The 12,964-nt window shown below is 60.9% G+C and overlaps 2 protein-coding genes across 4 annotated transcripts; both read right to left on the bottom strand.

The window, feature by feature from the left end:
- Positions 1-302: 302 nt before the first annotated feature.
- Positions 303-1,607, bottom strand: FAM187A (family with sequence similarity 187 member A). Its single transcript, XM_054649387.2, has one exon. The coding sequence runs from the start codon at positions 1,545-1,547 to the stop codon at positions 303-305; it is 1,245 nt and encodes a 414-aa protein (XP_054505362.2). The 5' UTR covers positions 1,548-1,607.
- Positions 1,608-2,457: 850 nt separating this feature from the next.
- KIF18B (kinesin family member 18B) lies at positions 2,458-12,858 on the bottom strand. Of its 3 annotated transcripts, XM_077190885.1 has the most exons (12): positions 12,469-12,858; positions 12,175-12,226; positions 9,906-10,467; positions 8,881-9,242; positions 7,312-7,466; positions 6,759-6,863; positions 6,425-6,535; positions 5,729-5,917; positions 5,480-5,656; positions 4,467-4,585; positions 3,837-4,222; positions 2,458-3,067 (listed from the first exon to the last, which is right to left on the bottom strand). In XM_077190885.1, exons 3-12 carry the CDS (start codon positions 9,929-9,931, stop codon positions 2,481-2,483), a joined length of 2,217 nt encoding a protein of 738 aa, XP_077047000.1. In that variant the 5' UTR covers positions 9,932-10,467; positions 12,175-12,226; positions 12,469-12,858; the 3' UTR covers positions 2,458-2,480. The 3 variants fall into 3 exon arrangements, with proteins under 3 accessions (XP_077047000.1, XP_077046999.1, XP_077047001.1); XM_077190884.1 differs by having other exon boundaries at positions 12,175-12,858; XM_077190886.1 differs by having other exon boundaries at positions 4,467-4,576; positions 9,906-12,858.
- Between the last annotated feature and the right edge of the window lie 106 nt (positions 12,859-12,964).

Consider the following 12,964-nt stretch of genomic DNA (forward strand, 5'->3'; position numbering starts at 1 on the left):
CAAACAAAGGAGATGAGCCTGGAGGTCACATCCTGCTCCCTGCTGAAACCCTGCAGAGATGCCACCACCTTTGGGGAATGTGTAAGATAATTCTGGTAGGCACAAATATTGACTCCCAATTCTGTGCTGTTAAAAACACCTCAAAAACCAAGACAGTTCTGAAAAAAATTGCCAGATTATTAAAAAAGAAACCCAAAACACTTTCCCTTCAAAAAGTCAAAACCAAATGTTGAAACTAAAATGGTCCTCACATTGGACATTTCCTGCACGAGGGTGAGCCAAGGTGTCCCAGTGTGGAGCTGCTACAACCTGGCCACTTTCCTGAACACCTCAGATCTGCAGTGGGACAGGTGGACGAGGAAGAAGATGCCAACAATGACGGCAAAGCTGATGCCCACAGCCCTCATGACGAAGATGGACTCGGGGTCGCTGGGGCTGCGCTGGCGCCGGGGCTCGAAGGTGACAGTGAGCTGGAAGCCGGCCACCAGCTCGCCCTCCCGCCAGCAGAAGTAGGTGGCTTTGTCCCTCCTGCGCAGCCGCTGCAGGTGCAGGTGGTTCCCGTGGTCGATGAAGAGCCTCATGTCCTTCCTCACCCCCACCAGGTAGTGGGAGCGGTAGAGCCGGACGGAGCCCTTGTCCCAGGCCACGGCGTGCTCCGGCCGCGCCCCCGGGCACGAGATCACCAGGTCAGTTTTGGGGGGCTGGTTGTGGTACTGCATGGGGACACGGGGCAGCTCTGGCTTCTCGCCCAGCTTGTAAACGACGTTGGAGATGGACTGCACGCCCTCCTCGGGGGCTTCCTTCTGCGGGCAAGGGGCCAGGCAGCTCCTGACGGCCACCTCGGGGCTGCGGAGGCGGATGAGGCGGCCGAAGGGTTTGGGCACGGCCCTGGAGCCGCAGGAGCTGACGTTGGGCAGCGCCGTGCGGTAGCGGGGCTTCAGCTGGGCACTCTGAACGTAACAGAGCCCAATCCGCCGCTGCTCGCCCCGCACCCCGCAGCGGTCGCAGCGCGTCCAGTCCCAGAAGGTGGTGAACAGGGTGAATTCCTTCTCTTTGTGGTCCTCTTGGACGTGCTGGTCTTTATCCAGGAAAGCCACGGTGATCTTCCTGGTGGGCTGCACGTCCACGTCGTAGCCGTAGAAGAAGAGCCCTTCCTTGGTGCCGCACAGGTAATGGCCAGAGTCCCTCACCTGGGCTCGGAACACGATCAGGCTGAACAGGCGGATGCTGAAGCGCTTCAGGAGGTCGCTGCCCGCACGCACCTGCTTGGAATCCACGATTATGGTGCCGTTGAAGTCCGTCAGCACCGTGGTTTCGTGGCTGTGCAGGTTCTTCTGGAAGTACCAGACCACAGAGGAGGCCTCCTCGGGCTTGCACTTGCAGGGCAGCTCGAAGGTCATGTCGGCCAGGTAGGCGACATTCTCGAACACCAGGAAGGCGGGACACGCCGTCTTCTTGAACACATCCCCTTTCTTCTCAATGGCAAAGGCCTGGAGAACATCCAGCAGGGAGAGGAGAATGGTGGCTCCCAGCAGCCTCATCTCCATCACCCTGGGTGCTCTCTGGCCCAGCAGAACTCTCACAGCCCAAGCAGGGATCTGCTGGGAACATCCTGCCCTGGAACAGCCCAGCCTTTGTCACCCTCTCTGAAAGCAGCTCTGGAGCGTTGTCACCCACGTGCCTGGCAACAACGGAGCTGTGCTGGGGCCAGTGGAATCCCCAACATCTCATCATGGTTTGAGTTGGATGGGAACTTAGAGGGGATCTCTAGTGCAGATCAACATCTTCATGGCTGGTGCCATTGGGAAGGTATTGGCTTTTGGGGCGGAGAATTTTTGGGTTGTGCTTTAATGATGAGGTCAAAGAAACCTTCAACCATGGGCTGTGGCCAGTCTGATGAGAAGGAAGGCTTTGGGGGTGGGTTCCAATGTTTGTGGAATGTTTGTGCCATTGCTTCCTCCTGGGGAGGAGACCAGGCCAGCCTGATGTTCCTTGGCTCGAGATGAGAATCACAGGGCAAACCCCATCAGTGCTGTGTGTGGCTGTGGTGGAACCTCTCACACCCCACACAGCTTCTTGATCCCCTCTCCAAAGTGCCTGGACACAAAAAATCACAGCATGGGGAACAAACAAGAACTAGAAATGTGAGTGTGCAGTGGCAGGGCCATGACCCCACTGCAATGACAGTGACACAGTGGGACAGCTCACCTGACTGGGATGTTGTCATGGATGGCCTTGGCCATGTGCCCCCACAGCCCTCACCTGCACTCTGGGACACTCAGACCCCAACCCTGGCCCCCTGCCCAGGCCCCTGACAGCAGAGGCAGCCACAGGCCCTGGGATGATGGAGAAGGAGGACAGAACCCAACCCCAGAGCCAGAACCTTTTCCAGGCTCCCCACACGAGGAGGAGGCAGGAGAGAACAGCTGCGTGCTGGCCCTTGGATTTGGGACAGAACAATTTATTAAAAACACAATAACCTATCTCCTAAACCCACTCATCACCTGCAAACACACATACAGCACTGAGCCAACAGAGGGGGCACAGACGCCGGCACGCTGCTGGAACCACGGCCAGGAGGGCGGCACGGGACAGGAGGGGATGCTCGGGGAGCTGGAGGAGGAGCTGGAGGCCTTGGGGGTTTGGGCGCTGGGAGAGGAGCTGGGGGGTGGGCTCGGGGGGGCTTCCCGGAGCTCTGGCTGCTGCTGCTGCTCAGCGCTCGGGGGAAGCAGCTCTGGGGCCGGCCCGGGCAGGGGGCTGGGGGTCCGTGCTGGTGCCGCGGTGCCCGGGCTCTGGGTGCCCGGCGGAGGGGAGGGCTGGCGGCTGGCACTGCGGGGCTCCGGGGACACGGGGGAGCTCTGCTCTGCCTTCCTACAGCCCCGCTGGCGCTTCCTTCGTGTTCGGGAGCCGCAGGAGTTTTCTGATTGGGAATCGCTGCTCGACTCCAGCATCCTCTTCACCGGCCAGACAAAGATGGGCTTGGGAGTGGAGCACGGAGAGAGCTCCTGGCTGCATTGCGGGGCCGTGCTGGGCACAGGGGGGTCTGGCATGGGGACAGGAGCCTCGGCTAAAAGAGCAGACAAGAAAGAGAATCACCTCCGTGTCTGCAGCTCGGGAGCACCCCCAAGCCCCGTGTGCCCCCAGCTCAGTGCAGAGCCGCCCTCCCAGCCCCGCAGGAGCCCTATACCCATCGAAGCACATCCAGCCCCGAAGAGCCAGCATAGGCGCCGGGCCAGCCCCACAGCCAGCGCCCCCGGGCAGTGCCTGCGCTGTCCCCGGGTTCTGGAAGGTCCAGGGGGGTCCAGAGGGGTCCTGGAAGGTTCAGGGAGGTCCCGAGTGGGTTTGGGAGGTCCCGGAGAATTCCGGAGGGTCCGGGAGGGTCCAGGGGAGCTCCCAGGGACTCCCCAGGGCTCTGCAGAACCGCAGCTCCCTGCCAGGACCGCGCCGTGGCACGGAGGGTGAGGAGGAAGAGGAGGAAGAGCTCAGCCCTGCTCAGAGCCGGCTGAGGCTCCATCCCGGCTGGCTCGGGCAAGGGAACCAGGGACGAGGAACGGAGACGGGAGAAACGCGGCTCAGAGCGGCTGCTTTGGGCTCCTGGGGCCGGGACAGCCCCTCCCGTGGGAGCTGCCTCGCACACCGGGGCTGAGCTCCCCCCGAGCCCCGGGCTGCTCCCGGCTCCTCCCGAGGAGCTGCCGAGCTCGGATCGCTCTGCACAGCGAGGCCACTTGGTGACACTGGGGACACGCCCGTCCCCTGCCCACCGGGGGCTCCTCCAGCCAGCCCCCACCGAGACAGGAGAGGGGCCAACCCTCACTGTCCCCATCCCAAATCCTCACCTGTACAGCTCAGCTGCTTTCCTGGGGCTGGGGCAGCCTTGCTGGGCTCTTCGAGGCAACAGGGGAGTGCAGCTTCCTCCAGCCCTGGGGACTCCTCCAGCCCTGGGGACTCCTTCGGCCCTGGGGACTCCTCCGGCCCTGGGGACTCCTCCAGCCTTATGGATTCCTCCAACCCTGTGGACTCCAGATCTTTGGGCTCCTCCAGCCTTGTGGTCTCCTCCAGTCCTGTGAGCTCCTCCAGTCCTGTGAGCTCCTCCAGTCCTGTGAGCTCCCCCAGCCCTGGGGACTCCTCCAGATCTTTGGGCTCCTCCAGCCCTGTTGTCTCCTCCAGCCCTGTGGGCTCCTCCACATCCTTTGTCTTCTCAGTAATTTCATCAGGGCAGAGGCTGTGAGTAGAGATTTGGGGTAAGAGTGTCAAACTTGGAACATGGGACATTGCCAAGCTGCAAATCCCCTCCTGGAGAGCCTGAGCTGTGAGGTGTGTGTGCACCTGTGGGTGACAAGGGACTCGGGGACAGGCCAGCATCTCCAAGCACAGCCCTGGTCCCACATCCACCCAACCATGGACAGCCCACTCTGCCCAGGCTGAGAGAAGGGAGTGGGACATGGAGAGGACACAAGGACACTCACTTCTGCTCCTGGTCCTGCAGGTCCTGCTGAAGGGGACTTGGTGTCCTGGTCTGGAACTGCAGATCGGGCGGGGAGGCTGTTCTGGAGCTGCAGGGAGACACCCCGGGGTCCTGCAGGGACTGGGATCAGGCAGGGGTTAAAACACAACGGTGCAGCACAGACCCATCTCCAGGGCTGCTCCTCAGCCTCCTCCAGGCTCCAGGGCCCCTGGTGACACCGGCAGGGGCTATTTACAGACCACGAACGGGACGGGGCTGCTGGGAAAGTGCCTCGAGCTGGTTTATTTTCCAGCATCAGTCTCATTACATGATTATGACAATGGGAAGATGCCAGCAGCTCACACTCCAGGCAGCAGGCCGAAAAACTTAATGTTACAGCTCACTTTATAAACTTCTTGACCAATCACACAAAGCAAAAGCACATTGACAGTAGTTCTATCCAATCACCATAAGCGCACGTGCCTTTAGTTAAAACAATGCCTGCTTATTTAGAATACAATACCCACTTGTAAGCCTCAATGCACAGAGCTCCATTATTAAGCTTTAACCTTCCTAATATCTTGCTAGATAAAGTTTCTGTAGCTTAGAGAGCTATTCAGACAAGCATTAATACACAGACCATTATTCTATTTACCGTTGCTTTTCTACAGTTTAAATAATTTTTCTGCTGACCTATCTCATGGCTGCTGCTTTAGCTCTACTCACAATTCTGCTGTATCTGAGGCCTGCCTTTTGCAGCTTTCCCAAACCCCTCTGATTTTATGGATTCCCACACCCGGGTGGCCGCAGGGGACACGATCTGTGCCCAGAGACCCGGCAAAAGCGCCGCGGGCTGTGGGCTGAACAGCTTCAGCAGCAGAGCAGGCACACTCAGCTGAACCTCCATCAGCACCTCCTGCCCTCAGCGCACCCCCGCGCTGGGAGATCCCCTCTGGGTATGGAAAGCACCCACCAATGCACCCCACCACGGCCCCTCCTGCCCGCAGGCAGCAGCGGGGCCCTCGCGGTGCTCACCGGCAGCAGGATGTGCCGGGCGCGGCTGGCGAAGCGCAGCGTGCTGTAGGTGTCGGGGCCGGCGGGCGCCGCGGGGCTCACGGCAGCGATCACGGTGCTGCGGAAGCTGCCCACCAGCGAATCCTTCAGCAGCAGCGTCAGTTTGCTGTCCCGGAACGGCACATGGCACTGCCCGCCCTGTCCGAGACAGCGCTCAGCTCCGGGCCGTGGGGACACCATCCCGGAGCCGGCCCGGGGAACCAGACTCACCTTGGCTCCGGCCAGAGCACGGACGACGCTTTTGAAGGCCAGCAGGGAGCGGTTGATGCTGGTGCCCTCCCACATCCCCTCTCCCCGGCCCGGCGTGTCCCAGGCTCGCTCCGAGCCTGCCAGGTCGATGAAGCTCAGCTTGGCCACGCGTGGCTCCCCACCGGTGAGGTCCCAGTGCTTCACCTGGATCTGGGGACAGAGGGGGCTGAGATGGCTCCACACAGGCTCTTTCCAGGGCAAGAGCCAGGAAATCCAGAGGGAGGAGAGGAACTTGGCATGTTGAAAGGATGAGCCAAACACCCGGTGATGACACAAGGAGCAGAGCCAGGGAAGGGATGTGGCAGGGAGGGACAGCTATAGGAACAATCAGCACCTCCCAGACTCGATGGTAGAGAGGGGTATGGCTGGGCAGGTCCTCAGAGGGACTGGAAAAGCATGCAGCCACCTGGGCTGCTCCCCTGGCAGCAGCAAGGGGCGAGGCCGCAGGCTCAGGCTGGAGCGACAGCCCTGGAACTGGGCAAGGACCTGGCTGGAACTGCAGGCCAGGGGCAGCTTTGCAGCCAGGCAGCAGAGAGCACAAAACAGAGCCCCTGGGGAGCAACATCCCCAGCTCAGGGCTGGGGGGGACAGCCCTGGGGCTGCCCAGGTGTGCAGTTTGTTTCCAGCCCCATTTGCAGCAGAGGCAGCAGCCCTCACCTGGAAGATGGCGTGGGAGCGGGAGGAGGCGGCGTTGGCCTTGGTGGAACGCTGGGCCCGGTTTTTATTGCCTTTGGCCAACAAGTCCAGGAGCTGCTCTGGGGTCGTGGGCTGGGGGAGAAGGGGCAGGGGCTGGGTCAGCACCTGGGCAGGGCAGCCCAAGGCTGAGCAGCCCCAGGCAGTGGCAGCTCTGCGGGGCCCTGGCAGCTCGGGGCCACCTCTGCTGCCAGCCAGGAGCCAGGAGCACCTGGGACCTCCCCAGCCGTGTCCCCAGGGCTCCCAGCTGCTCCCAGCACTGGTGCAGATGAGTCTGTCCAAGCCCTTGTGCCCAGACCTGGTGCAAGGAGAGGCCCTGTGCCACGACTCCTTTCCCAGGCTGCTCCCAGATGTTCAGAGGGCCCTGGGGCTTCAGCAGGTCATAGACACGCTCCTTGTACACCTGGAGCAGGAAATCGAGGTCAGGCTGAGGTTTCATTCTCTGGGAGGGAGCTGGGTACCCCTGCAGGGTCTGGCACAGCCAGGGGCTCCCCCTGACCCCACTTCTGGCACCTCATTCCACCAGAGCAGCTGATGGGGCTCAGAAGGCAGGGCCAGCTCCCAGAGCTTTGCTGGGCACTTCCCCCAACCCTGCTCCTCTCCTGCCCTTCCAGCCAGGAGGCCCTCACTGCTCTGTGGAGCACAGCAAGGGAGAGAAAAGCCCCAGCTCCAGCTGAGAGGGAGGAACAGCAGCAGCTCTCTCCTCCAGGTGGATGATCCTGCTCCCAGCCTGGCTGTCCCCAGGCACAGCAGGGGACACTGCAGGTACCCTGAGTGTGGCTCTGGATCAACCCCAAATCTCTTCCCTGGGGACCCTTAGGGAGGAGGGGACACACTGAGCCACAGCAAACCTGCTGGTAGGAGACAAGGACCTCACAGCTCCTGTCCTTCATGGCCTCGAGCCTCTTGTAGAGCTCCACCGTGGCCAGGTGCACAATGCCAGGAGTGCTCTTGGTGCCCATCATGGTGTGGGTCTTCCCAACCCCTGAAGCACCGTAGGCAAACACTGGAGGGAGAAGGGATGGGAGGTGAAATGATCTAACAGCAGGAGAGGAGAGGAGAGGAGAGGAGAGGAGAGGAGAGGAGAGGAGAGGAGAGGAGAGGAGAGGAGAGGAGAGGGAGAGGGAGAGGGAGAGGGAGAAGGAGAAGGAGAAGGAGAAGGAGAAGGAGAAGGAGAAGGAGAAGGAGAAGGAGAAGGAGAAGGAGAAGGAGAAGGAGAAGGAGAAGGAGAAGGAGAAGGAGAAGGAGAAGGAGAAGGAGAAGGAGAAGGAGAAGGAGAAGGAGAAGAGAGGAGAGCTTATCTGCTTCCCACAGAGATAAGACACAAGGTAAAACTCATAACTTTCCCCATTGCTCCTCAGGGCAGTTTTTCTCCCTGGTTTCAGCCTCTCCAGTGCAGCAGGGACAGAATGAATCTCCAGGTGAGTGCTGCTCCCATGCTCAGGTCACCTCTGACCCTCTCCCCACGAGGCATTTCTGTTTCCTCTCTTTCACCCCCATCTTCCAGCGCCTCCTCTGAAGCCTCCCCATCAGGGTGGGACGCACTGATCTGGATTTTCAGCCCTCTCCCAAGAGCAGCACTCAGTGCTGGGGCCTGGGGACAGGGGCAGCCCTTCAGTGGCTCTCAGGAACCACCGGGAGCTGGAACAGCATCCCCTGGTGTGAGCTCCTGGTGCAGGGAGAGCCCCGGGAGTGCTGGGCTCCTCCTGGGAATGCTGCTGTGATGTGGGAACAGCTCTGGGGCTGCAGCAGCAGCAGCTCAGGGCTGTGGGAGCTGTCCAGGGCCTGTCAGACCCGGCTTTATGGAGCCATTCCAGCCTGGAAAGGGATGGCAAAGCCAAGGGGCTCTTTCTCCATGCATCCACCACATTTCTACCCATCCTTCCTGACCCAGGACACACAAGAGCAAGTAATCCTTTTTCTCAAAATGCCTGGCCAGCTCCTGCCCAGGGAGGAGGGCAGGCTGTGGGAGGGGGCTGTGTCTCAAAGGGATTTAGGGTCTTTGGGGAGTCTCTTGGGGTCCAGGGGAGCAGTAGGAGCATGAAGGGGGTTTGTAGGGTCGTTTGGGGTCCAAAGAGACCCAAAGAGAGGCCAGGGTTTTGGGAGAGGCTGTGGGAGCCTGAGGGGGTTCAGGCTCATGGGGAGCTCCAAAGGGGCACAGGACTGGCACAGGGAGGGGTGGGCACAGACCCTGGGGAGGGATCTCTCTCCCCCAACGCCCAGATCCATCCTCTGCACCCCATTCCCAGAGTGCTGAGCACTGCTGGAACCAACTCTCTTCAGGCTGTGTGATTTTGGGGTTGTGGCACCCCATTCCCAAAGACACACGGGGGCTTCCAAATCCAATCCTGAGCGCCCCCAGCCCGGGAGGGGATGGGGCAGGAGCTCCTGCAGGGATCAGGGCTGCGTGAAGGACTCACCGGAGCAGTTGTAGCCAGCGAGGAGCGTGTCCAGCAGAGGGAGCGTGGTGTGCTGGAACACCTCCTCCTGCGTGGCCCTCTCGCCAAAAACGTGGTCGAACTCAAACTCGAGGTTCCTGCGGCGGCGGCCGGGGCCGGTGCCGGTGCCGCCGGGCTCCTCGGAGGTGAAGAGCACGGCGTGCTGGTTCAGGACGTGCAGGATGGAGGGTGCAGCTCGCTCCCGGCGGTTGGGGGGCCTCACACGCAGCACCACGGCCACGGAGCCCTCCTGGGGCGGGGGCTCTGCCCCCCAACAGGCACCTGGGGCTGGGCCATCGGCCTGCTCGGGGCTCCCCATCCACTGATCCGGGTCCTCGTGTGGTCTGGGGGGATAATTTCAGCTGCAGGGTGCAGTGGGGGAGAGAGATCCCCAGGCTGGGCGAGGTCTCAGAGCCTTCCCCCCTCCCCAGGGTCTGTGCCCACCCCTCCCTGTGCCAATCCTGTGCCCCTTTGGAGCTCCCCATGAGCCTGAACCCCCTCAGGCTCCCACAGCCTCTCCCCAAACCCTGGCCACTCTTCGTGTCTCCTTGGATCCCAAACGACCCTACAAACCCCTTCATGCTCCTACTGCTCCCCTGGACCCCCAGAGACTCCCCAAAGAACCTAAATCCCTTTGAGACACAGTCTCCTCCCACAGCCCAACATCCCTCTTCCAGCCCACTCAGCCCGCCCCTCTTTTGGCCCCCACAGCCCCTCTCACGACAGAATCCCAGAATCCCAGAAACACAGAATCCCAGAATCCCAGAATAATGAGGTTGGAAGAGACCTCTAAGATCATCAAGTCCAACCCATGCCCTAACACCTCACCTGGACAATAGCACCATGTCCAGTCCTTTTTTAAACACACCCAGAGATGGTGATTGTACCACCTCCCTGGGAAGAGCATTCCAGTATTCATTACTCTTTCCCCGCCCCTGTCACTCCTCAGAGCCCCATCCCACAGCCCTGCAGACCCCCCTGTCCCTGTCCCGGCCCCCAGAACTGACCCAGCACCCACGCCTGGGGTCGGCATGGCCGGGCAAGGGACGAGGCACAGCCCCGGTCACCGGGAACGCCGAGAGCAGAGCGCGGCTGAGCGGGGACAGCCCGGCCGTTGTCACTCGGGATCCGCCGGTGCCTGGCAGCCCTGGAACGTTGTCACTTGCGCCGCTGGTGGCCATGGCGCCGTGCCGGGAACAACGGAGCCCCCGAGGATTCATTGCCGTGGAATGACAGCGTCACTGGCGGGTTTGGGCTGGACCCTGAGCGGTGATCTCGGCACCCCCTGCCTCGCCCTCCTCTGGCCGCTCCTCTCCTGCTGCAGCCCGGGATGTGTTTGGTGTTTGGCTCGGGTGCAGCGTTTCCTCCACCAGAACCCCCCAGTCCTTCTCTGCAGGACTCTCAGCTCTTCTCCCACTCTGTGCTGGTGCAGCCCCTTCCCTTGGCTTTACCGAACATCCCTGCGTCCTCTTGGTCCCACTCCTCGAGCTTGTCCAGGTCCCCCTAGATGGCACCAGCACTGCAGCTTCGTGTCACCTTTGTGAACGCGCTGAGGGTGGCCTTGAGCCGCTGTGTCAGTGAGGAGGGGACTGCAGTGACACCCAGAGCCCTCAGGGACATCCTCGTCACCAGCCTCCCCCAGGACAGGGAGCCACTGCACCCAGCCAGCCCCTGACCCCCCTCTCACAGCCGTGTCCCCCCAGCTCGGGGATGAGGATGGATTTTTGAAGGGGATGAAGGCAGCTCCAGGCAGAGGGTGCAGCTGTGGATTGGGGTGTCTGGGGATGGGGATTGGGGTCTCTGGGGATTGGGGTGTCAGGGGATGGGGATTGGGTGTCAGAGGATGGGGATTGGGGTGCCTGGGGATGGGGATTGGGGTCTCTGGGGATTGGGGTGCCTGGGGATGGGGATTGGGGTGTCAGGGGATGGGGACTGGGGTATCTGGGGATGGGAATTGGGGTGTCAGGGGATGGGGATTGGGGTGTCAGGGGATGGGGATTGGGGTCTCTGGGGATAAGGATTGAGGTCTCTGGGGATTGGGGTGTCTGGGGATTGGGGTGTCTGGGGATGGGGATTGGGGTCTCTGGGGATTGGTGTGCCTGGGGATGGCGATTGGGGTGCCTGGGGACTGGGGTATCTGGGGAAGGGGATTGGGGTGCCTGGGGATTGGGGTGCCTGGGGATGGCGATTGGGGTGCCTGGGGATGGGGATTGGGGTCTCTGTGATGGGGATTGGGGTGCCTGGGGATGCTGCTCTGTCACAGTTTGGGGTGTGCAGTGAGGGTCCCTCGTGCTGAGGAGCACATTTAGGGCACCAAGCTGGTGGGGCAGCTGCCCTGGGAGCTGCAGGGAAATGCCAGAGCCCCCAGCAAGTGGGCAGGAGCTGGCACTGACCCAAAGGGCCCTGCAGTGCCAGGCAGGGCACTGGGACACAGCAGGAGAGGATGGCTCAGCAGGAACACCCCACTGCCAGGAGGGGATGGAGGTTCTTTGTTGGGATGAGCCCCAGAGGCCCCATCTCAAGCTGTTACTGAGCTGCTGCAGCACAATAAAATTCCTTAAAGGAGCCAGAGCCTGGGACTGCTCTCTGGGAGCCCTGGGGCTGAGCTGGAGAGGAAACCAGGAGCAAATGTGGGATGGGGTGTGGGGGAACCAACAGGGCCCCCGGGGCAGTCTGGGGAGGGAGTGCAGCTGCCAGAGCAGCTCCAGGATGGGTGACAGGGAAGTTTCCTGAACAGTTTCTGACCCAGATGCACCTCAGGTCACCTTCCTTCTCCAAACATCCAACTGCAGCACCAGGTGACTGACCCAGTATGTCAATATGGAGGGAACAATCAACTTTTTTTTGTGATTTTATATTGATAATCTTTTCTGGCCTATGGCAACCCTGTTGACCTTAATTTTATTGCTTGGTACCTGCAATAATGATGTATATCAGGGCAGTGTTAAATCCCTTGAAACTTTTGCTTTTGACTATATTAGCAGGAATGTCCTGTTAAAAACAATGGAGGAATTCCTGGTGAGGAATCTCTGGAGCTGCTGCTGTGAAGGGGCTTCAGTCCCAGTCTAGAGGGGCAGGAATGTGACTGCCAGAGGGGCTCTGGGATGGATGGATGGATGGATGGATGGATGGATGGATGGATGGATGGATGGATGGCCAGAAAGGTTCCTGAACAATTGCTGACCCATGGGATGGATGGATGGATGGATGGATGGATGGATGGATGGATGGATGGATGACCAGAAAGGTTCCTGAACACTTGCTGACCCCACCCACCTTCCTTCTCCAAACACCCAACTGCTGCTGCTGGATGAGTTCACCTGGCATCCTTGAAGCAGGGAGGAAACAAAAGGAGAGTGTTAAAATTTCTTGAGCAGATTCCACACCAATTCTAATGAGTCTCTCCGTTGTGCAGCATTTTGCTGCAGTTCTGCAGTGGATGGAGCACGGGGCTGGGCTGTGGGCTCAGGGGAGCAGGCTCTGAGGCAGGCTGGAGTGAGCCTGGAGCCCTTTAACCATTTAACCATTTTATAGGATGCAGTATGAAATGTTTACAATCCTGGGCTGTACCGTGTGCTGGGCGCTGTGTTTGGTGCGCGGTGATTCCTTCCCGAGGCACTTCCAGGGCAGAGCTCCCGGGCTGCCCGCGCTGTGCAGCCGGGCCGGGCTGGGCTGGGCACAAACCCCGGGGAAGGAGCCGCTCCCTCGGGAATGCTGCCGGTGCTCAGGGAGCCTCCGGGGGAAGGGGATCCCAGGGCAGGGAGAAAGGGATCCAGGGCAGGGAGAGGCGCCCCGGCTCCAAGCCGCTCCTGTAACTATTCAGGCCGTAGAAGTGACACCGTCCCCTCAGGGCCCGCTCAGCCCCTCACGACCTGCCGCCCTCTTCAGCCACGGCCTGCGCCTCTTCTGGAGCCCCAAAACCCCTCGCACTGTACCCACTTAGTGCACTAACACTAAATCTAAATCTAAATCTAAATCTAAATCTAAATCCGGCCCCGGCCCCGGCCCCGGCCCCGGCCCCGGCCCCGGCCCCGGCCCCGGCCCCGGCCCCGGCCCCGGCCCCGGC

Source organism: Agelaius phoeniceus, chromosome 26, assembly GCF_051311805.1.
Source record: "Agelaius phoeniceus isolate bAgePho1 chromosome 26, bAgePho1.hap1, whole genome shotgun sequence".
NCBI lineage: Eukaryota > Metazoa > Chordata > Aves > Passeriformes > Icteridae > Agelaius > Agelaius phoeniceus.